Source organism: Delphinus delphis, chromosome 10 (assembly GCF_949987515.2).
Source record: "Delphinus delphis chromosome 10, mDelDel1.2, whole genome shotgun sequence".
NCBI classification, from domain to species: Eukaryota; Metazoa; Chordata; class Mammalia; order Artiodactyla; family Delphinidae; genus Delphinus; species Delphinus delphis.
Window position 1 is genome coordinate 3,467,140 of NC_082692.2, and position 23,915 is coordinate 3,491,054.

The window sequence follows — 23,915 nt, forward strand, 5'->3', positions numbered from 1 at the left end:
TCCTGACCCAGCCTCGCCACCAGCCATCCTGGGCTTCCTTTAGTTCCTTGGGTTGCACTGTTTTTCCTGATTCAGGGCTTCGCATGTGCTGCCGCTCCTGCCTGGAGAGCTCCTCTCCCTGCCCTCTGCCCAGCCCACCCGCCTCTCATTTCATCTGAAAGCCCCCTTCCTGGGGAGGCCTCCCCGACCCTCACTGTCCCCTCCTGCAGCACCTGTTTCCCCATCTGTCGCACTCGGCAGACCCACCGTTTTCTCACGTAACCCTCTTGCGAGGCTGTGGGCTCTGAAGGCAGGGCCGGGGCTTGGTCGCTGGTATGTCCCCGGCTCCTGGCTCCCAGCCAACACTGAACAGATGAGATGAGCGACGGGGGGTGGGAGGGGGCTGGGCCTGCGCATGACCGACTGGAGACGCTGCTCAGGGTCTCAGTTTTCATACCTGTGGGCTCGGGGGTTGAGCTCGCTGAGCTCCAGTGTCTGCTGGTCCGAGGTTTGTCATCTTTGTGGCTCCTTCCAGCCTGTCGCCTTTGCTCCTGGATGTTGGGTGGCACATTTGCTGTGCCCAGGGACTTGAGATGTTGGGTGAGGCTGGGGATGCAGGGATGGAGGTGACAGCTGCTTGGTGGCAGCAGGCAGAGGTAAAGCGAGCTACGCCAGCTCCACCTGGAGAACGAAAGCCATGTGCTTGGTCTCCCAGCATCGAAGCGTTACAGCCAGACCAAGCACGTGTTACCTCTGAAGGTCTAGAAACCAGCACGCTTGGTTCCTGTCTCAGGACAAGTTGGCTTACACTGTGGTATTTCTTATTTTCTCAGCGCTGACACTGGAAAGCATCCTCAGCTGGGATCCCGCCTCTAGGACAGCCTCACATTCCGGAGGCTGGAGGCGGCAGGGACGGAGGGAGCGTCCTCACCCCAAGGCCTCAGGTGGGGCCTCGTCGAGCAAATGGAGTGCTTTACACAAGCGGCCCTCCCACAGGGACATCCCCTCGGGTCCTCTGAACCGGGGACACCCAGTGCAAGGTGCTGCCCGCCGTACCTGCACCGCCAAGTTGAGGGATCCGTTTGTGGCTTTTTTTTTTTTCTTTCTGCGGTACGCGGGCCTCTCACTGCCGTGGCCTCTCCCGTTGCAGAGCACAGGCTCCGGACGCGCAGGCTCAGCGGCCATGGCTCACGGGCCCAGCCGCTCCGCGGCACGTGGGATCTTCCCGTACCGGGGCATGAACCTGTGTCCCCTGCATCGGCAGGCGGACTCTCAACCGCTGCGCCACCACGGAAGCCCTGGCAGGTGGATTCTTAACCACTGCGCCACCAGGGAAGCCCCCGTTTGTGGCTTTTGTCACAGAATTCTCCTTCATGCCTTTCCAAATTCCAAATGCATAGTTAATTTTATCTGAGCTGCAAAAGTTAGCTCTGTTTATTAAGGCTTGGGGCATGTTCAGACCCATCCGTGCGCTTTAATTAACATAAGAGCCACCCGCTGTTGAAGGCCTGCAGGACAGAGTTCCGTTTGCTTGCTCCACTTTCTCTGTGAGTAAAACCTGGGGGGAATCTCCCGTGGAGCTGCTATCCTGCTGGCAATTCCAGCAGAATTTCTGGGGAGAGGTTCAACTCTGGACTTAGGTTTCCAAGTAGCAGCTGCTTTAATTAAGTGTAAATCAGAGGTGACTTCCGCTGGCTGGCACAGTGGTCGGATGTAGTTGTTTCTGAGTGACCACATGCCTGCCTGGTGCAGAAGGGAACGTGCCCCAGAGCCACACCCCTGGCTGAGATGCTGCCCCGTGACAGTCAGCTGAGGGGGGCGCACACTCCCATTCCCTTCACTGTCTGCCTTCATTCTCACACCTCGGCCCTAAGATGTGCAAGGATCTGGGTTTATAGGGGTAACAGATCTGGGACCAACCAAGGGTTGGTCTCACAGGCACACAAGACTTGAACCACGGGTCAAAGCATCCTGAAATCACACGTTATATTGCCAAACAGAATGACTACACGTTTAACCTATTTGGGAGGCACCATCACACAATATCTACGATCCACAGATAAGGTGGGCACTCACAGTCTTTAACACGGGAGGGAGGACATGGACCCAGCCCACTCGCGCTTGGCTCACATGACTGTGAGAATTAAGATGCAGGGAGCGGTTCAGTGGCAGGTCAGTGTAGTTAAACCTATTTTAGGACCTGTAACTATTTATATGAGCCTGTTCCAAACCCAAACACGCGAGTAATGAATTCACTCAGTACTGTTTATGGAGGTAAGCCAAGAAATCTCCCAGTGTCCAGGTCCCTCACAAAATTCCCAGAAGTCAAGTAAGTTATTTACTACCTTATTTCCCTGTTTTTAACTGATGTCTTTCCAAGGACAAATGCATACAAATACTGTTTTCACCTGTAACATCCTCAAAGGGCAGTTTCCCGAACTGGCTCAACATTAGAAAGACCAGGAGAGCTTTAAAATGTATTCATAAATCATTGTGCCTCACCTCTCACTTATCAAGTCAGAGTATGAAGCACTGAGAAATTCCTTTTTAAAAACTCTCTGGGGCTTCCCTGGTGGCGCAGTGGTTGAGAGTCCGCCTGCCGATGCAGGGGACACGGGTTCGTGCCCCGGTCCGGGAATATCCCACATGCCGCGGAGCGGCTGGGCCCGTGAGCCATGGCTGCTGAGCCTGCGCGTCCGGAGCCTGTGCTCCGCAACGGGAGAGGCCACAACAGTGAGAGGCCCGCGTACCTCAAAACAAAACAAAACAAAAAAACTCTCTGTCTCTCCAGGTGATTCTGACTCAGTAAGTGAGATCTGGGATGCATGTCTCAAACCTCGGTGTATATTGGAGTCTCCTGGGGTGTGTCAGACTGAAGATTCCGATTCAAAAGGTTTGGGGGTGGGGCTTGAGATTCTGCGCTTCCAGCAAGCTCCCCGGTGGGGCTGACGTCGCCAATCCCGAGACCACAGTCTGACAGCAGGTTGTACGTACCTGTCCCCAGGTGTGCATCCACACACAGACCACCTCTGCTGTTGCACTGGGCCCAGGTCTGAATTGCAGGGCGCACCCTTTACCGTTTCAGCTCTGCCCTACTCCACGCTGCCCCCAAATCTCTACTTGTGCTTGGACTTGCCTTTGCAAAGGGGGGACTCAGCTCAGGGCTGGACCCTCCCTGTTGGTCTCCCCACTGACCGGCCAACCAGCAGGAAACAGAAGGGCATTAACCATGATGGGCGCGTCCGGTATAGAGGCCTAGGGACCTTCTTTTTATTGTCAAGGACCAAGAAACAAACTCTGGGAATGCTGTATACAAGTGCTGAGGAGCTACCAGGAGGGCTGGGCTGGAGGAGACGCAGTAATACACGGCATTCTCCTGAGGAGCTCCAGCTCTTCATTCTAACACTTGAACCAGGGAGAGACAGCCACCCCTTGTCGCTAAGGCTGCAGGAGAACGGGAACCTTGCTCAGTTCATCAGGCAGAGTGAGAAGCTGTTTAAAGCTGATGTGGGAGGCCACTTGTGGTCTGCTGGGAGTGCCCTTGCCAAGCAGGATGGATGCTGAAAGTGGTCCACGGCTGCTGGTGGTGGCTGGTCCCGGCTCCCTAGGTCCTGGGCTTCTCTTGATTCTCAATGATGAGCTTGTCAGTCGAATACATTTGGCCAATGTGTACCTGGAGGCAAAGAGAAGACACAGATCAAGAACCACGGGCTCCGTTAGCCGTGAAGCTCAGAAGTGCGTTTCTACATTTAGGTGCAGATGTGCACCGTCACAGGACGTCGTTCTGGAAACGGCACTGTGGGGCGGAGTGCAGTCACCAGCTTCGCTTCTGCTAATTCCCGGCACTGTCCCACCCCACTTCCCGCACTGTGGGAACCGTGGGAGATTCCCACTTGTTCCTGCTCGCCCCTGGGATGGTCCCGACCGCGGGCTGTCCTGAGCCAGGTGAGACCCAGCCAGACCTGTGCACAGCAGCTCCTCACCCAACAGGATTTCTGGCCTTTAGGACTGTTTCTTCCGCAAGGATGGACTTTCACCGTAAGGCACTAGTGAGCTCTGTCCACGCTGGGGCAGAGGAAGCACAGCTGTACCCCTGCTCTGCCACTCACCTGTCACGCTGGCCACCTCCTCCCTCTGGTCTCAGCATCCTCACCTGTGGGATGAGGGCTACAGGGCTGCTCCCAGCTGATCTTCACGTCCTTTGCTGCTCCAACAGCCTTTGGACCCTCAACACAGTTGGCACCTACGTGGTACAAGAGCCCTGGGGGCAGCTGGGGAACCTGCCAGGGGACGTCACTGTGGACACAGAGGCGAGGATGCCTGTGCTGCAGCGGTGGAAGGTGTAACGGGCTTCCTGTCACCTCCTGAGGGGCCGGCTCTCTGCCTCCTAACGTGTCTTACAGCCGGCAGCAGCCGTGAGGGAGGCTGTGAAGTCTGCTGTCCCTACCTTGCAGCCTGCCTGGACCACCTGGGTGGTCTGTGCCCAGGGCCTGTGTGAGGTCATGTGCTCATTCAGGTCTGCCTGGGAGCCCCTCAAAGGCAGGGCAGGTGACCCAGGCATGCTGTGGCCCTGGGTCCTGCAGTCCTGCGACCACTGACAAAGGAATGAGAAAAGGAAGCGGAGAGCAGAGGGCTCTGCAGCAGAGACAATGCACGGGCATTTGTTGAATGAAAGCCCCGGCAAGTCCTGGAGGAGGTGTGAAGGGCAGCCCAGCCCCGGCTGGGCCACAGATGAATGGCGGGCACCTCCCGTACTGGGACTGTGCTTGGGTGAGGCTGGAGACCCATCCCTGCCCTCAGGAAGCTCAGAGTCCAGGAGGGAGACAGACAAGGAGGGAGGCAACTGTAACCTGATGGCTGGAACATCAGCAGCCGTCTAGCACTACGAGGTGAGTGGGATATGGGGCCACACGCGGAAGATGAGAGGCAGGAGGGAGGTGCCTGGGTTCTTGATGGCCAGGGAGCCATCACACCAGCCAACTTACCGGCTTAATGCCAACTTTTCTTTTACACGAGAGAAAAATAAACCGCCACATTTTTAAAGCTACTGTTATTTGGGTTTCTTGTTATATACAACTAAACCAAACCGTAACTGATGTGAATGTATATTGTGAATTTTAAGTGTAGACTATATGACTATCGATAAAAAGGTCACTGCAGACAAGAAGGTGTGCTGTGCCCTAGGATAAGTGGAAACAATGTCTCTGTCACCTGGGAAGGCACCATTAACAGACAGTCTGTGAATTTCTAAAGTTTAAAGAAAACCACACTGGGACTTATAAAGGTCTTCTTTTGTCCCACAATATTTGGTTTAGAGTATGTGGCTATTAATATTTTAGCATTTTTTCTGTCTGGTCTTTTAATTCACTTATACATTTAAACTGTATGTGTGTATATATAAACAGAATATTTAAATTTGTAATCATAACTCGCTTTTCAAAGCTTTATATCCTTATGTCATTAAATAGTCTTTGAAAGGCTATCTTCAGTAACTGATAAAGTGCATTGTAGAGATGCATGGTAATTTATGTGATCATTCTCACGTGATGAGCACTTGCAGAGTTCCTGCTTAGTCCTGGGATTACCATTCTCATGTATGAACCTTTCACAGCATCTCCGATTCTCTTTTCTTACAAAAGGTTTCTAGAAGTGGGATTAGTGGGTAAACAGGTACAAATATTTTTATGGTTCCTGATGGATCTAGCAAAACAACTTCCCAAAAGTGTGCATTTGCTCGGCAACTGACACTCCCTTTGGTGGACTGTTTGAAGGTTCGGCAGTGTGTTGATCGCGTCCCAGAACAAACACGTGTCTTCCCACCCAACTCACTGTGGACACCATGAGCGCCCACGGCCGCCGTCTGGATGGCTCTCCTGTGCGGCCCCCCTAACAGAGGCCCCACCAGCACAGTCAACGCGGCATTTGTTTCTCATGGTCGGCAATCTAAAGGGTGGAGCCTTTGGTGGGTAGGTGCACTCGCAAGAAACACAGCGGTATGAGGTGACCTGGTCCCAGTCAGCTCCACGAAAAGCTCCAGAGAAAGCTGCACTGGGGCGATTCAAAGAGCTCAAGTTTTAGGAAACTTTTAGGTCAAAACAAACCTTCAAACGTAGAGTCCACTTTGACCAAAGTATGAATAAGATTTTAAAAATGCCACTCAGAAACAACACTTCTATGGCCTTTGGGGGAAAAAACTGAATGAAAACAGATCTTAATGGTTTTAAGAGAGCACGAAGATGAACATGTTTCTATCTGTGCAGGCCCCCTGGTCTGCTATGCACACTCCTCGCATGGCCGGCACCCTCTCGTGATCATGAGCTTCTCACTGGCGCCAGGAGACCTTGGTCCCATCTGTCTGTCCCTCAGGCTCATGTGGACCCACGCCCACCACGCAGAAGCCCACCCACCCTTTGAGTCGACCGCTGAAGCTCCCCTGGGTCCCCTCTGCAGAAGGGGCTCTCTCTCTCCTGGGAACACTTATTGCAATATCTGCGCCACCCGGGGGGCACTCACGCAGCCTTGTCCTATCACGACTTGTGTGCCTGTGTCAGCTCCTCGGCATGGAGACTGGCGGAGTGGGAGGAGGCAGGGGCTCGCGCTCCGCTTGGCTCTGCTGCCTTCCCAGCAGAGTCCAGGGCAGCGCCAGGCCCGCCGGCCTGCTCGGTAAGGATGTGGTAACTAACAACACCGGGGTCTGGTACCCCTGGTTATAAGGCTCTACGTGTCCACTCACTCTAACATCTGGTCAGTAAGTGATTATGACGTGCTTTGGTGGAAGAGCTACCAGTGGAAATACAGAATTGATACAGGCGCGTCAATAAAAATAGCGACGGGCCGTTTACTGTAACGAGAATGCTCTCTCACCATTAAGCAAAACCACACGATTTAAACGTGGCTCAGCAGGGGTTTAAAGCTGTAATCCAGGGCTACAGGGATTAACCCAGAGCAGTAACAGGAGGGGTAAGGGAAAGACTCAGTTCACACAGGGAGTAAGCATTAAAGTCATCTCCACAAGGGCTGTCGAGATGAGGCAATAAACGTTGGTGTAACAGTTCTGTCACACTTGTTTGGGCTGTAAACTGTGTCAGCTCACATTGAGGGGGGGCGGGCAGCCTGCAGTGCTAATGATGGAGCAAGTCGCTCCAGCAGCGGGTGAGGGGAAGTGGTCAGGAGGCGAGCAAGTGCAATCACAGCTGCAATCTACGGCCCCTCCAGGACCAAGCTGACCTCCACCCCACGCCAGACTATCACCACGCACAAATGGGTCATTAGAGCCAAACACACTTTTGCTCTATAAACTCTGGGAGATGGCATTAGACTTCATTAGAGAAACAGACAAATGACTCAACCGCAAGTAGATGGGATGACTGGATGGCCCTGAAACACGTATGAGCTCTGGGACTCATCAGACCAATAACCTGCTGGGGAGGGAGGAGCACGATCCAGGGAACGAAACGTAGTCCAGGGTCTCAGGTCCTCACTGCTTTCTCCTCTGAAGCCAGGAGCGTCTCCCGTGCAACACATCTCAACCTGGCTTAGACTCGGAGCGGCGGGGCTCAGTGTGGGCGTCTGATGCTCACTGCCTATGTCACGGGGCTGTTGTGAGAATCACACGACTGGACTTGAAGAAAAGGTATCGACGGCCCCAGACACTTCCTAGGCCCAAATCTATCAGATGCCTTTATGCTGTTGGGAGGATTAAATAAGAACAGCATGCGGGGGGCTTCCCTGGTGGTCCAGTGGTTAAGAGTCCACCTGCCAATGCAGGGGACACGGGTTCGAGCCCTGGTCCAGGAAGATCCCACACGCCACGGAGCAACTAAGCCATGATCACTGAGCCTGTGCTCTAGGGCCCGTGTGCCACAACTACTGAGCCCGTGTGCCATAACTACTGAAGCCCGCGCGCCTGGAGCCTGTGCTCCGCAACAAGAGAAGCCACCGCAGTGAGAAGCCCGCGCACTGCAAGGAAGAGTAGCCCCCGCTCGCCGCAACTAGAGAAAGCCCACATGCAGTAACGAAGACCCGATACAGCCAAAAAAAAAAAAACTATTTGATTCTTTTGCTCTCAGGACAAACTTACGAGGACAATATAACACTATCATCATCGATTTAAAGGCTTTTATAGGCAAACTCTACCTTTGGTGTTTAATTTCTGTACTTGGAAGGCCTGTAATTGCTCAAATGGACATGCCCTTCTTCCATTTCGCAGTGGATCACACTGAAAACATAATGAGAAAAGGCAGCAGCAACCGTCCCACAAAAAAACCCAACACGCCTGGATACAACCTTAGTAAGAAATGTGTGTGGTTTACTGCACACCTTAGAAATACAAAATAAGTTTGAATAAAATGACACAGCATGTTCATGGAGAGACTAAGTCATACAAAAATGTCAACCTTTTGCCAAATTATATTTAACACAATGATAATAAAAATCCCAACAGGATTTTTTTTGAATTACTTGAGAAAATGAAATGTTTATTTGACTCAATATGAAGTCAAGAATAAAAAAGAACATTTTGAAAAGGAAGACATTAAAGCATTTTGGGGATTCAGTTAAAAGAGAGAAATGAACAGAACAGGAGAGTTAGAAGACAGACCCTGTCATCCAGAAGTAGCATTTTGTTCACAAAATCGTACTCATGGGGGTCTGGGGCTTGCTGAAGCGGCTGCAGCAACTGGAGCAGCCCTTGGAAAGTCTCCTGGTGACTTTCACGGAACTGGTGTATTCTGCTCTACGCTGTGTTTATGCTCATTTTAATATAAAAATGTTTCCCACGTTGTCCAGCAGCTCAGGCTCTTCACGAAGATGCACTGTATCTGTGCTGTGCCTTTGAGTGCCTCCTGACACACCCAGACTGTGAGGCGTGTTTTAATGGTATCACACCTTCCTGGGGCAGCTGCACTTGATCGGGGCTCTGGAAGCCTCCCCCGCAACCTTTAAGCCACCAAGATAATGAATCTTTGTCAGCCTGCAGGTTCTGCCGACTGCCTGCCCGTGCCGTGAAGGTGAGCAGGTCGTCCGTCTGTGGCCCCTATAGCCCCCTCTGTTTCATAACAACGTCAGACAGCTTTCCACGCTGCCTGCAATTCACACAGTAATTCTCTCCAGTGAGATCCCAGTGCAGAGAGTCACTGTCACAGCCTTAGTCAAGTCACGTGCCCTAACAAACATTTTTCAAATAACCCATTTTTATCATACTTCGTGCTTCCTAATAATTTTTAAAGAGCAAAATGAAAGAGATTCCTGAACCTTATATATAATTTTTCCCAGTCTTTTCTGTTTAGGAACAAGAGATATTATGAAACCAAAACTTAAGAATATAGGTTGCATGGTCTTCCTCTAAAAATGCTCACATATAGTAACATAACTTTGCTACTTGTAATTTTGCTATGGTCTCGTGCAATGGGAGAACACCTGAAGCACTCAAACTAGATGTGTGAAAATTCAGCCGACAACTAGAAAGGAGGTCCGTTCAAATAACCCAGGGAAGAGTCTCTGTGCTCCCCCCAACCCCCTTCCACTCTGCTCTGTGGCCTTGAAGTTCAGATACTGGCTATGCCTATTGTGGAGGGCAGTGGTGAGCAGCTGACCTCTTATTTCCTCTGTGATGCTCCTGGCAGAGTGATGAACAAATTCATATCTCTTCCCTAAATCCCATGTTCCGTTTAATAGCTACTGTGTTTCGCCGTTGCTTGTTGGGACAAGAGAGAACACAGGTGCAGGTGTGTGCACTCTCACTGGCGTGGCCACATGTCCAGTTCACACAGAGGACCCCAGCCTGATTGCTAACGGGGTCTCTTTCGCCTCGAGGGGCCCAGTCTGGATGATGAATTACATGGTTGCCCTCTTATCAACTGTTGTCAGATTTCTGGGCCATTCTGGTGCTTTTCTGCACGGCTGATGTTCAGTTACAAGAAAAAAGCAGGCTATAATGTGATGGTTTCTTTCGTTTTCCAGGCCACGAGAGTAAAGGAAATCAGACCATTTTAACGGGTCTCAGAGGACTGTGGCCGCAAAGGAGCCTGAAGTGGAGGGCGGCCGGCAGGGGTCCCCTCTGCAGGAACAGACACGCACGTGAGGCAGCGGGTCCCAACAAGGACGAGGCCCCGAACCGCAGGGCCAGCTTTCCAGGACACATGCGGCCTGGGCCACTCTTGAGTTTCTCAGGAGGGACACGGGGTGACGGTGCAGTCACGTCTCTCTTGCTACTGACTCACTCCCCTGAGCGAGCAGGACTGCTGATCTAAGGGCTTCATCATTATTATTCTAAAATTACGGTCAGATTTTTTCCCCCAGTGAGTGAATACGACCCCCAAAACCAAACAAAACCCAGGGTTGATATTTCCCCGCCAGGTGCACTTTGGGCCCAGCCCTTCCAGAACGTGGAGCAGAGGCTGTGAGACCAGGTGGGGGAGGAAGCGTCCCCGCAGCCCACAGTGTCGCTCTAAACGCCACACTGTCAGCGAGGGCCGGGGCTGTGTCCTCCGTCCCCCTCCGCACCTGCTCTCTGCAGCTGCCGGGCACTGCTCGGGGTGAAGCAGGAGACGGGTGCTGGCCGTCCCCCTCCACACTCACACTCGCTGGCCACGAGGGGACACCAGAGACAGTCTGCTGGCCAGTGGCCTGCAGTCCCCCGGCGTGGGTGGGGAAGCTCTGCAGGCGAAAGCCACCCAGCGGCAGGTCAGCACCAGCAACTCGGTCACCAAGCCCTTCTTGGAAGCGGGCAGAGCCCAGGGCCCGAGCGTCATGTCAGAGTGAAAGCAGCACTTCCCCGGGACGGCGACAACGAGAGCCCCGGCAAGCTGCCAGAGACAAGTCCGTCAGAGGTCACGCTGCTGCCTGGCTCGGTGCCCCTCAGCCCTGCACGTGGGCCTCAGGCCACCACAGCCAGCGGCCAGGCCAGGACCCTCATGCGCGAAGTGGGGGGCAAACAACAGAGACAAACAAATGAGGAATCACAGTCCGTGCGTTCTCCTGCAAGCTACTTTTCAAGCTCAGCATCCTTTCGTGTCAGGACGCACAGACCTCCTTCTTTCTTTCGAACAGCTGCCTTGTCTTCCTTTGCTCCCAGCCCCGCTGGGACCTGCTGGGTAATATGCAGGGACACTGGAACAGACGGTGAGCAATGCCCTCACTTTCCCAGGGCTTGGGAGCTTCCTTAAACAACACTGGGGCCGACATACCCCAGCACATCTGATTAACTGGGCTCCCTTCTGTCTTCCTCACTCCGAAGTTAGGTTGAAAGAGCAGCCCAGTGGACACCGAGACAAACACCATCACGAACCAAAGTGCCCGGCAGACTCGCAGAGGGAGCAGTGGGCCCAGATGCTAAGAAGCGATGCCAGGCCGGGCCCCAACCCAGCACACACGCCCCCGTCCATCCCCAGCCCTGAGAAGCCCACGAGCTCCTGGAAGCCCCTGAGGAGCTGGTCCTGGACGGTGGGGACAAGGGCCGCCAACACTGCCGGGCAGTGAAGTCGTGCCCCTGCTCGATGTGACTCAGCCCCGGAGAGCCGCCGTCTTCCACAGGCCCCAACTTGGCAGGGTCTAGGAGACACTTCAGCGTATGTGAAAGGACACTTGGGGATTCTCAGGGATGTCTGGAGGAAGGAGACCCCTCGAAGCACAGGGTCCCTGCTGGCCGGGAGACAGGGCAAGGCTGACTTTCAGCTGGTAAGGGCCACACTTGTGAAAACGCTGAACTACTTCCACACTCGGCACCTGACTGCTGCTCCGACCCCCCCTCTGCCACCCGGTCTCCCCCTTCCAGGAGGCTTGGGCCTCGCGCTGGGGTCCCCATCTGGCTTGGTGGACTACTTTCCAGATCCAGCTTGGCCAGCTTTCATTCTGATGGGCCAATGCCTGTGCTGCCCTGGTGGGTAAACATCTGACCATCAGCTCTGGGGCCGGGACTCTGGGGTATAGGTTTGGGCTGTTACTGAAAAGGGATGCAGAGTTTTCAGCGACAGGCTACTGACCGTGAGGCCCACGTCTGCTTTCCTCCCAGTATTCCGCAGAGGGGATGTGAAGACAGCTGGACAGAACGGCCAGATTTCGGGCCATCAGGAAGTTATTCTGGATGAGAGAGAAAGGGAAGGCCAGAGCCAGAGCCTGAAATGATGCCACGGGTCTGACGGGACAGTAAGCTGGGCCTTCCCTTTCAGTGCCAGCCCAGGGAGGCGGCCCCTGGGTATCCTCAGTGCTCACAGGGTCAAGGAGAGGGCGGGGGGCTTTCTCTTAACAATCTCACCTCCCAGGCCCTTGTAGGACATGAGGACTCACCGTACACAGCCTTAGCTCTGTCCCTGGAGCCCGGCTACTGAACACACTCTCCAATTAGACACCCAGGAAGCAAAGAATTGATACCAGAGGGACCCTACTGATGCCCAAACGGAAGCATCAACTTCAACGTCAGGACCGTGGGCTGCTGTGCCCACTACTGGTCTCCACTACGTAACCGACAGTACAGACCTTGGAGACCTACTGCGAGGTGGATGCTGTCCCGGTGGATGAAATAACTGGTCCCCGAATAACCTGCTGTGGGCAGTGGCATCAAGAAGCCAACTGCCAGTTTGACTCCACAACAGGGGAAAGAACCAGGCCTCTGAATCACAAGCTGCAGACGCCCGGCCAGCACTCAGCAGTGGCCAGGCCATGCGGCTCTCCTCCCCTGGGCCGGCTTTCACTTGCCCCAGAGCAGGACAGGCTGCAGCAGCGGGCGACACGGTGCACAGGCCAGATTGCCCGGGCGAGCCTGCACAGGGCCACCTCCACCTACCTCCTTCCGTGCCCCCCTGGCTCCCCGGGGAGAAGGAAGCCCAGAGGAGCTTCTCGCCACTGCGGCAGCCTCCTCCCCCCACCTTGGGGAGATGGCCTCGGTGCACACGGCTTTTCTCTGAAGCACGCAGACTGTCTCTTAAACGTGCTCACCTTGAACTGCGAAGGGGAAAGTGCGCGGAAATGAATCTTCCTGCCCCAACTTTTTGCCACGGTTGATTTTAAAAAGAGCCTGGGACCGTTCTGTTCTGTTAAGGCACCTGCAATCCAGCAGACAGGCCTTCTTCACTGCCACTGCTTTGGAGAACTTGGACTACAGTCATTTTACTAGGAATAGGACAGCTTCATACTTCTGTGTGTGACACAGTAATAGCTAAACTCTCTCCAGCACTTGACGGTTTACACGGTTGTATGCGCTCTATCGGCTCACCTCATTCTTACAAGGTGCGTAGAGCAGGTGGGTGTCGTCCTCATGTCTCTTTTAGTTAAAGAGATGAGGGTCTATGAGGTAAAGTTACTTTACCCAACATCACAGGGTTCATATGTAGTACTTTGACTTGAAGCAAATCTCTAAATTCTAATCCTTTCAGTCTCAGTTAGTTCTATGAATACATGGTGGTTTATAAACCCAGCATGAAAAGAAATAAAAAAAAAAAAATCAACCGTAATCCCACCACCCCAAATCAACTTTATTTTTATTTCTAAGTACCAATTTCGTCACGTTTACATTTGAAAAGCTGGAAGACACTGTTCACAAATGATCACGTACACGTACAGTCTGTGTTCCTAACCTAGAACCCTCATACCACACACGTGTCCCCACGTGTCCACGCAGCCTGCACAACTGTAAACGGCCAACAGCGTGTTTCCATAGCTCTAGGTTCGGTCTCATTTCCAGTAGCTCAGCTGAAAACACGATCAATTCCAGGGTAGGGTTCGTCTACCCGCCCACCCCTTTTCAAGATTTTGGAGAAAAGTGTTTTTCCTGGAAGATATATTACTTTAATAAGTTCACGTGTTTTTTGCCTTTTTTCTCTTTTCCACTTGTTCCTCCCCCCCTTTACTTATGCATCCAATTGGACTAAAAGTATGACCTCAGAAATGTCCCTCTCTCACAGATGGGCTGAGATAACGACCCCACTGCGTAACCAGCACGACTGCAGAAAAGAGCAGCTGGCGGACTTTGTCCTGAGATCAGCGTCCCTGCCTAGGAAGCGCCCCCTGCCCCGCGTCCCAGCCCGGCTCTGCCAGTAGGCTCACAGCCTGGCTCTGTAGGCATTGCTCATGCCCAGCGAGGTCCCCGCGGGGCTCTCCCACAGGCACAAAGGAGCAGACCTGGGATGCGGCCTGAAGGCTCTGGGAAACCCTGCGGTGGGCGTGGCCTTCTGCAGGTCCCAGCCCTAGTCCCAGCCACACCCACACCGCGCTGCCTTTATTCCGGATGGGTTTACTCCTCTGTCTCACAGGAGGCGGAGAGCTCCTGGAAAGCAGGGGCTCTGTCCTCTTCGTGCCCCTGGCACCTAGCACCTAGCAGTGTGGAGTCAGCTTCCTTACCACCCTCCAGTGAGAAGCTGGAGGCTGGTCCTCATAACGCGGCCCGGGGGATACCTTTTGTGACCCCACTGACGCAGCGGCTGCGAGGAGGAGACAGGGCCTTGCCCCGCCCAGCCCACCCCCGCTCAGCAGCTAGAATCATCCCTCTCTGGTCACATGTGGTTTTTCTGCTCGCTCACACTGAATCCTCACCCCCGCCTCGTGCCTAGGAGCGTGCCTCAGTCAATCCCTGCTGAACAACGAATGATGCCAAGAGAAGGAGGTGCCTGCCCAAGGCGCGGGCCCTGCTGAAGGGAAGCGGGAGGCCAGCACTCTTGGAGGTGGTGCTGACTAGCTAGGTTCCCGGCTCCCACCACAAAACCGGCTGAGTCTGCATTCTCTCTACTGAGAGCACGGAGGGAGGGGCTCGGGGCACCTGGGGACCCGAGTACGCCACGCTCCCCTCCCCTCCCGGCTTCGCCTTCCCGCCCGAGACAGTCATGAGTCTTGGAGGCAAGTGGGGCAGCTGGGCTGTGGCAGGATGAGCTTGTGAGAACCTCCCCCCGAAAAGGACCTGCAGGGGACCATGCAGGGCCTGGAGGCCAGCCCTGGGGACTCTGGTAGGGGTGTGGCCGGACGAGGTCCACCTGACACTGGCCTCTTGTCAGTGAGCTCTGTCAGTCAAGGAGGGGCTGGAGAACGAGGCTGACGCTCTCTGCTCGTGAGTTGGGATTGCATTAGGGGACCTGGGACGTGAAGACAGGCAGCTGCGGCCACCACTACGGCACCAGTCCCTGGGAGGGGGGAACACTTCCCTTTTGTCACGTATGGAACTGCAGCCATGCAGGGTAGGCTAACGACCAGACCTGAAGCCCAGTGAGAGGACACAGGAAAATAACAGAACACCTAAGGGAATCTAGGAGCCAGATGGACGAAACCTGACCCAAATGGCCGCCTATAACATAAAGCTGCTGGGAGAGGCGGAGGACCAGCAGTGCACAGTTCGCGCACTTGGACTCAGGAAGAAACAACTGGGAAGAATGGACTTGCTTGTGAAATTTACACAGGTAGGGAGACAGGATGTCTTGATGGAAAAACCAGGTATCCTTTTTCAAATAACAGTAAAAAAAACGTATGCTTCTAATTATCAGCATCAGGCTACAGGAGACAATCATTAACGACATGGAAAAGTAGGACAGAATTCCCAAACTAGTAAAAGAGGGGAAAACGGCATGAGTAGCTACTGGATAAAACCAACACAAATAAAGAAGCGAAGAAGAGAAAACCAGTCATGATAAATAACAGAACGAGATGAAAGGAACAAAATCAGCTCCATCAGCTGTTACACGAAATGTGAAAGGACCAGCTGGGACTGGCAACAAAACAGACAAAACTCCTGAAACACAAGCAATAAAGACTGAAAATTGAGGGATGAATAAAGATACACTAGGCATATTCTGGGGAAAAAAACTACCAGTTTATATTAACAGTAGACAAGGTAGAGATGAGTCTAAAAAGCACTAAATTGAATAATGAGCAACATTTACAAAAAAGATGTAGCAGCAGTTTACAAGATGTAAACTTGTATGCTCTAAATAGACAGTAGCTGAGCGTGTAAAGCCAAAACTATTAGAAATGAAAGGAGAAATTCATAAAAATAAGATTCTAGGGGGGAACTCTGATATTCTCCCTCCAAAACAGAGCAAAGCCAGTACATTCAAGCACTTGGCCAAAGAAAATCTTAAAAGAGTTTTCATTTCTCAGGTTAATTTACTTTTTATTAGATTTTTGATTTAGCTGCCAGAGAGGTGACCATAACTTTCTCTTAAAGCATATCCTTAATATGTAGTCATTAAAAATGATATTGTACTTTGAGAAGATAAACAAAATTGATAAACTATTAGCCAGACTCATCAAGAAAAAAGGGGAAAAGACTCAAATCAACAGAATTAGAAATGAAAAAGGAGAACAAATGACACTGCAGAAATACAAACGATCACGAGAGACTACTACAAGCAACTATATGCCAATAGAATGGACAACCTGGAAGAAATGGATAAATTCTTAGAAAAGCACAACCTTCCGAGACTGAACCAGGAAGAAATAGAAATCATAAACACACCAATCACAAGCACTGAAATTGAAAGTGTGATTAAAAATCTTCCAACAAACAAAAGCCCCGGACCAGATGGCTTCACAGGCGAATTCTATCAAACATTTAGAGAAGAGCTAACCCCTATCCTTCTCAAACTCTTCCAAAATATAGCAGAGGGAGGAACACTCCCGAACTCATTCTACAAGGCCACCATCACCCTGATACCAAAACCAGACAAGGATGTCACAAAGAAAGAAAACTACAGGCCAATATCACTGATGAACATAGATGCAAAAATCCTCAACAAAATACTAGCAAACAGAATCCAACAGCACATTAAAAGGATCATACAGCACGATCAAGTGGGGTTTATCCCAGGAATGCAAGAATTCTCCAGTATATGCAAATCAATCAACGTGATACACCATATTAACAAATTGAAGGAAAAAAACACAAGGTTGCCCATTATCACCACTATTATTCAACATAGTTTTGGAATTTTTAGCCATAGCAATCAGAGAAGAAAACGAAATAAAAGGAATCCAAATCAGAAAAGAAGTAAAACTGTCACTGTTTGCAGATGACATGATACCATACATAGAGAATCCTAAAGATGCTACCAGAAAGGTACTAGAGCTAATCAATGAATCTGGTAAAGTAGCAGGATACAAAATTAATGCACAGCAATTTCTTGCATTCCTATACACTACTGATGAAAAACCTGAAAGAGAAATTAAGGAAACACTCCCATTTACCACTGCAACAAAAAGAATAAAATACCTAGGAATAAACCTACCCAAGGGGCTTCCCTGGTGGCACAGTGCTTAAGAATCCACCTGCCAATGCAGGGTACACGGGTTCGAGCCCTGGTCTGGGAAGATCCCACATGCCGCGGAGCAACTAAGCCCATGTGCCACAACTACTGAGCCTGTGCTCTAGAGCCTACATGCCACAACTACTGAAGCCTGCAAACCTAGAGCCCATGCTCGGCAACAAGAGACACCACTGCAATGAGAAGCCCGCATACTGCAACGAAGAGAAGCCCCTACTCACCGCAACTAGAGAAAGCCCGCGTGCAGCGACGAAGAACCAACGCAACCAGAAATAAATAAATAAAAAAAATAAATTTATATGTATATTAAAAAAACCTACCTAAGGACACAAAAGACCTGTATGCAGAAAACTATAAGACACTGATGAAAGAAATTAAAGCCGATACAAACAGATGGAGAGATATACCACGTTCTTGGATTGGAAGAATCAACATTGTGAAAATGACTCTACTACCCAAAGCAATCTACAGATGCAGTGCAATCCCTATCAAACTACCAATGGCATTTTTCACAGAACTAGAACAAAAAATTTAACAATTTGTATGGAAACACAAAAGACCCAGAACAGCCAAAGCAATCTTGAGAAAGAAAAAAGGAGCTGCAGCAATCAGGCTCCCTGACTTCAGACTATACTACAAAGCTACAGTAATCAAGACAGTACGGAACTGGCACAAAAACAAATATAGATCAATGGAACACGATAGAAAAGCCCAGAGATAAGCCCACGCACATATGGTCACCTTATCTTTGATAAGGGAGGCAAGAGTATACAACAGAGAGAAGACAGCCTCTTCAATAAGTGGTGCTGGGAAAACTGGACAGCTACATGTAAAAGAATGAAATTAGAACACTCCCTAACACCATACACAAACATAAACTCAAAATGGATTAAAGACCTAAATGTAAGACCAGACACTATAAAACTCTCAGAGGAAAACATAGGCAGACCACTCTATGACCTAAGTCACAGCAAGATCCTTTTTGACCCACCGCCTAGAGAAAGGGAAATAAAAACAAAAATAAATAAATGGGACCTAATGAAACTTCAAAGCTTTTGCACAGCAAAGGAAACCATAAACAAGACGAAAAGACAACCCTCAGAATGGGAGAAAATATTTCCAAATGAAGCAACTGACAAAGGATTAATCTCCAAAATATACAAGAAGCTCATGCAGCTCAATATCAAGAAAACAAACAACCCAATCCACAAATGGGCAGAAGACCTAAATAGACATTTCTCCAAAGAAGATATACAGATGGCCAACAAACACATGAAAGGATGCTCAACATCACTGATCATTAGAGAAATGCAAATCAAAACTACAATGAGATATCATCTCACGCCAGTCAGAATGGCCATCATCAAAAACTCTACAAACAATAAATGCTGGAGAGGGTGTGGAGAAAAGGGAACCCTCTTGCACTGTTGGTGGGAATGTAAATTGATACAGCCACTATGGAGAGCAGTATGGAGGTTCCTTAAAAAACTAAAAATAGAACTACCATATGACACAGCAATCCCACTACTGGGCATATACCCTGAGAAAACCATAATTCAAAAAGCAACATGTACCACAATGTTCACTGCAGCACTATTTACAATAGCCAGGACATGGAACAACGCAAGTGTTTATCGATAGATGAACTCAGCCATAAAAAGAAACGAAATCACGTTATTTGTAGTGAGGTGGATGGACCTAGAGTTTGTCATACAGAGTGAAGTAAGTCAGAAAGAGAAAAACAAATACCATATGCTAACACATATATATGGAATCTAAAAAAAAAAAAAAAAAAAGGTTCTAATGAACCTAGGGGCAGGATAGGAATAAAGATGCAGACGTAGAGAATGGACTTGAGGACACGAGGAGGGGGAAGGGTAAGCTGGGATGAAGTGAGAGAGTGGCATGGACATATATACACTACCAAATTGAAAACAGATAGCTAGTGGGAAGCAGCTGCATAGCACAGGGAGATCAGCTCCATGCTTTGTGACCATCTAGAGTGGTGGGGTAGGGAGGGTGGGAGGGAGAGGCAAGAGGGAGGGGATATGGGGATATATGTATACGTATAGCTGATTCATTTTCTTATACAGCAGAAACTAACAACATTGTAAAGCAATGATACTCCAATAAAGTTGTTAAAAAAATAAAAAATCAATAAATGAAAAAAAAGCCTTAATTGTACAGTATAAGTTCACAACATCTCAGATGTATCTGTACTCTTAAAAAGTATATATCTTTTTCAGAATTCTGCAATGTCAACTTCTCATAACCAATTCTTATTAAACTCTAAACTAGTAGTCCAGGTTTTCCAGGTTTTAATTGTTTTATTTATTTTCTTTGGTATGTATTAAACTTAAAAGACCACTTAAACATTCCCTGTAGTAATGTTCTAAGATGTTTTTGAGGGTAACTTAAAATTTTCCATAGTATTAAAAATAGAAAATTGAAAATGTGTTATTGTGATAAGAGGTACTGTTAAACACCACGGAAGTGGTTTAATTGGCGTGTACATTTCCACTTTAAAAATGACTGTTATAAAAAAAATGACATTGTAGAAGAATATTTAATGACCTGGCAAATATAATTTGAGTGGAAAGGAAAAAGCAGGATGCAAATCATAATCGAGAGGCAATCATCACATGCCTTGGCTTCATAACTCTGTCCCGAACTTATACCTTTTTCTTCATGCAGTCCTGGATCCCCAGCTGACAGATCAAGATTCATCATCAGATCGGAAATTCTGACCTGGCTTAACCCCAGGCAAGTTTCTATGACTGTACCCAACTCTCGTGGCTTTGGGACACCCCCCAGAGTGAGGAGAGAAGGCATTTCTGCATCCCATTGCTCAACATCCCGCCTCTCTGGGGTTAAGGTTGAGGATCGCCTGCTCTACCTGCTGAGCAATGCGTCTTTCGGAAAGTCACGTTTACTGGGCAGGTACCAGGCTGAGCGGCTTCATTACTTAGTTTCTCACTTAATTTTTACAAATACCCTAACACTACACGATACATACATGTTATGGATGAGTAAAGAGAATCAGAGAAGTTTAGTGACCTGCCTACATCTTCACAGCTGGTACATGAATTATGCAGCTGGATTAATCCAATCCAGGTCTTCTGACTCCAAAACCTATGACCTTTTCAAAACATCTCTGTCTATATATATTCATAACCACACTTTGCTACTTTATCAGAGCTAAGTAAGCCTATCAAGAGTCAGGGAACGGGGCTTCCCTGGTGGCGCAGCGGTTGAGAGTCCGCCTGCCGATGCAGGGGACACGGGTTCATGCCCCGGTCTGGGAAGATCCCACGTCCCGCGGAGCGGCTGGTCCCGTGAGCCATGGCCGCTGAGCCTGTGTGTCCAGAGCCTGTGCTCCGCAAAGGAAGAGGCCACAGCAGTGCGAGGCCAGCGTACCGCAGGAAAAAAAAAAAAAAAAAAGAATCTATCTTTTCAAATAGGTACTAAAATAGTTTCATAAAAAATATAAATTTTGGGCTTCCCTGGTGGCGCAGTGGTTGAGAGTCCGCCTGCCGATGCAGGGGACATGGGTTCGTGCCCTGGTCCGGGAAGATCCCACATGCTGCAGAGCAGCTGGCCCGTGAGCCATGGCCGCTGAGCCTGCGTGTCCGGAGCCTGCGCTCCACAACGGGGGAGGCCACAACAGTGAGAGGCCCACGTACCGCAAAAAAAAAAGAAAAAAAAATATGAATTTTCTCAGATAATGTGGGCGGGCATGGGTGGGCATACAGATAGAATGCCACTGGCCATGAGTATGTAATCACAAAAGGATGAGACTCATTATACTGTTCTCTCGACTTTTCTATTTGTTCATATTTTTCCATAATAAAAAGTTAAGCAATAAATTGGTATAGGTATCATGAAAATCAGTATGGAGGTTCGAAGAGATTAAAAACAGAACTATCATATGATCTAGCATTCCCATTTCTGGGTATATATGCCCAAAGGAAATGAAACCAGTATCTTGAAGAGATCTCTGCACCCCCATGTTCAATGCAGCATTACTCTTGACAGCCAAGATACAGAAACAACTTACGTGTCTGTCAACAGACGAACGGATAAAGAAAACGTTATGTATATATACATGCATGCATGTGCACGCAAACAGAGACACACACACACAGGAATATTATTCACCCATAAAAAGAAGAAAATCCCTCCAGTTGTGAAAACATGAATGAACCTGTAGGACATCGGGGTAAGTGAAATGAGACAGACACAAAAGACAAATGTTGCATGATCTCACGTGTATGTAGAAATATAAAGAAAAAAGTCAGACTCACAGTAAAGAAGAGTACTAGAATGAATGGCGTTTACCAGATGGGGGAGGGGAGGTGGATATTTCTCAAAGGGTACAAACTTTGACTTATCAAATAAGAAAGTTCTGGAGACCCAGGGGTCCCCATCTAATGGTGACTACAGTTCATATCCATGTACTGTATATGTGAAATTTGCTAAGAAAGTAAATCTCAAGTATTCTCACCACACATACAAAAGGTGACCGTAAGGGGATAGATGTTTTAATCAGCTCAACTGTGATAATCATTCCACAGTGTATATGTGTCATACACTTAAATATACACAGTTTTTATTGCAAATCATACCTCAATAAGGCTAGAAGGGAAAAAAGTTAAAAAACAAACAAGAAGTCCAGCCATTGCAAACTAACACTGACGGAAGACGGAAGCAAACGTTTATTTGTTTAAGAAACCTCATCTCTGCTCACTCCCCTCCGCTGCTGGCTAACTGCCCTCCCTGGGACTGTGACCTCATCTCTGCTCACACCCCTCCGCTGCTGGCTAACTGCCCTCCCGGGGACTGTGACCACAGTGCACATTCCCGCCAGATGTGCTTTCATGGTAATGGAATTAGCTCCCTAGGCGGGGATGCCAAGGGCCTTGTCTCCTCCAAAGACAAGGGTTTTCTTTGAAGTTTTCCTGCTGAATCCATTCGACAAGTCTTCCCGGCTCTAGAATTTGAAACAAACCCAATATGGTTTTTATGGTGGTAAAATGTACACAACGTAAGATCGGCCATTTTAGCCGTTTTGAAGCGCGCAGTTCTGCAGCATTCAGTGCACTCACATGTCTGTGCAGCCATCGCCACCACCCACCTGAGCGCTCTCATCCTCCCAGACTGAAACCGTCTCCATTGGCACTAGCTTCCCCCTCCCCCAGTCCCTGGTAACCACCATTCTACTTTCTGTCTCTATGAATCTGACACTCTAGGGACCTATTCATATAAGTGGAGTCATACTGTACTTGCCCCTTTGCGACGGGCTTACTTTACTGAGCATAATGCCTTCAAGGGTCATCCATGTTGTGACCTGTATCAGAATTTCTTCCTTTTCAAGGGTGAATAATATTCCATTGCATGTATATACTGCATTTTGTTTATCCAGTCATCTGTCAATGGACACTTGAGTTGCTTCTACCATTTGGCTATTGTGAATAATGCAATGAACACTGTATACAAATATCTGTTTGAGTCCCTGCTTTCAATTCTTTTGGGCATACACCCAGAAGTGGATCATACAGCAATTCTATTCAATACTTTTAAAACCAAGTCAATATTCTAAATAACCTGTCCAGTTTCCTGCTGTCTTTCAGAATGGGCTGGGCTGGGAGTGGAAAAGTGGGCAGGCAGGATAATCTACAGTTCAGATCCTGGGCTTTGTCCTCAGACAGACCTGGTATACAACCTCGCTCTGCCATTCATCAGCTCTGAAACCTTGCGTATAATACCTAAACTTGAATCCTGTTTCCTCACCTACAGCATGGGAGAATGCCAATCTTATATAACTTAGATAGTGTTGATAACGTGTTAGTACAGTGCTTGGCGCACAGCATTCCACGAACGGCTTCTCTTAACTAGAGCACTTCCGTCTCCACAGCCCCAGGTGGTGGCTAGGGAAGGGCACCTGCACCAAGGCGAGGCCCACAGGTTCTAATCACAGCCTCTGCTCATGGCGCGCTGAGCTGCCCTAGGAGTTGACACCGCAGGAAGACTGTTAGACTTTCTTCATTTCTTACTGAGCAGAGCTGTGCATAGAAGAACTCTGCTCTCTTCCTGGCGCCTCTTCTTCTTCTTAACAGCCTTATGGAGATATAGTTTACATACTGTAAAACCTATCCACTTAAAGTGTACAATTGGGCTTCCCTGGTGGCGCAGTGGTTGAGAGTCCACCTGCCGATACAGGGGACACGGGTTCGTGCCCTGGTCTGGAAAGATCCCACATGCCGCGGAGCGGCTGGGCCGCCGTGAGCCATGGCCACTGAGCCTGCGCATCCGGAGCCTGTGCTCCGCAACGGGAGAGGCCACAACAGTGAGAGGCCTGCGTACCGCAAACAAACAAACAAACAAAAAGTGTACAGTTCAATGGTTTCATACTTGTGTGCCCATCATCACAATCAATTTTCATCACTCCCAAAGGAAGCTCTGTACCGATGAACTGTTACCCACTCCAAGCCGCCCATCCTTCCCAGCCTATGGCAACTCTCATCTACTTTCTGTCTCTGTGGCTTTGCCTACTCTGGTCATTTCATAAAAATGGAACCATACAAAATACATCCTTTTGTGTCTGGCTTCTTTTCCTTAATATAATGTTTTCAAGGGTCATCCACATTGGAGCAGGTATCAGTACTTCATTCCTTATTAGGGCTGAATAATCTTCCA

The 23,915-nt window shown here is 49.5% G+C and overlaps 1 protein-coding gene across 1 annotated transcript in view; it reads right to left on the minus strand.

Annotated features, from left to right (window-relative positions):
• Nucleotides 1-3,196: 3,196 nt before the first annotated feature.
• The window catches only part of LYRM4 (LYR motif containing 4), a 117,518-nt gene continuing 96,799 nt past the window's right edge, over nucleotides 3,197-23,915 (minus strand). The window contains exon 3 of the mRNA XM_060021601.1: nucleotides 3,197-3,652. Within this exon, the coding sequence (XP_059877584.1) occupies nucleotides 3,584-3,652 (69 nt within the window). The 3' untranslated portion in view covers nucleotides 3,197-3,583. The remainder of the gene's footprint in view (nucleotides 3,653-23,915) is intronic.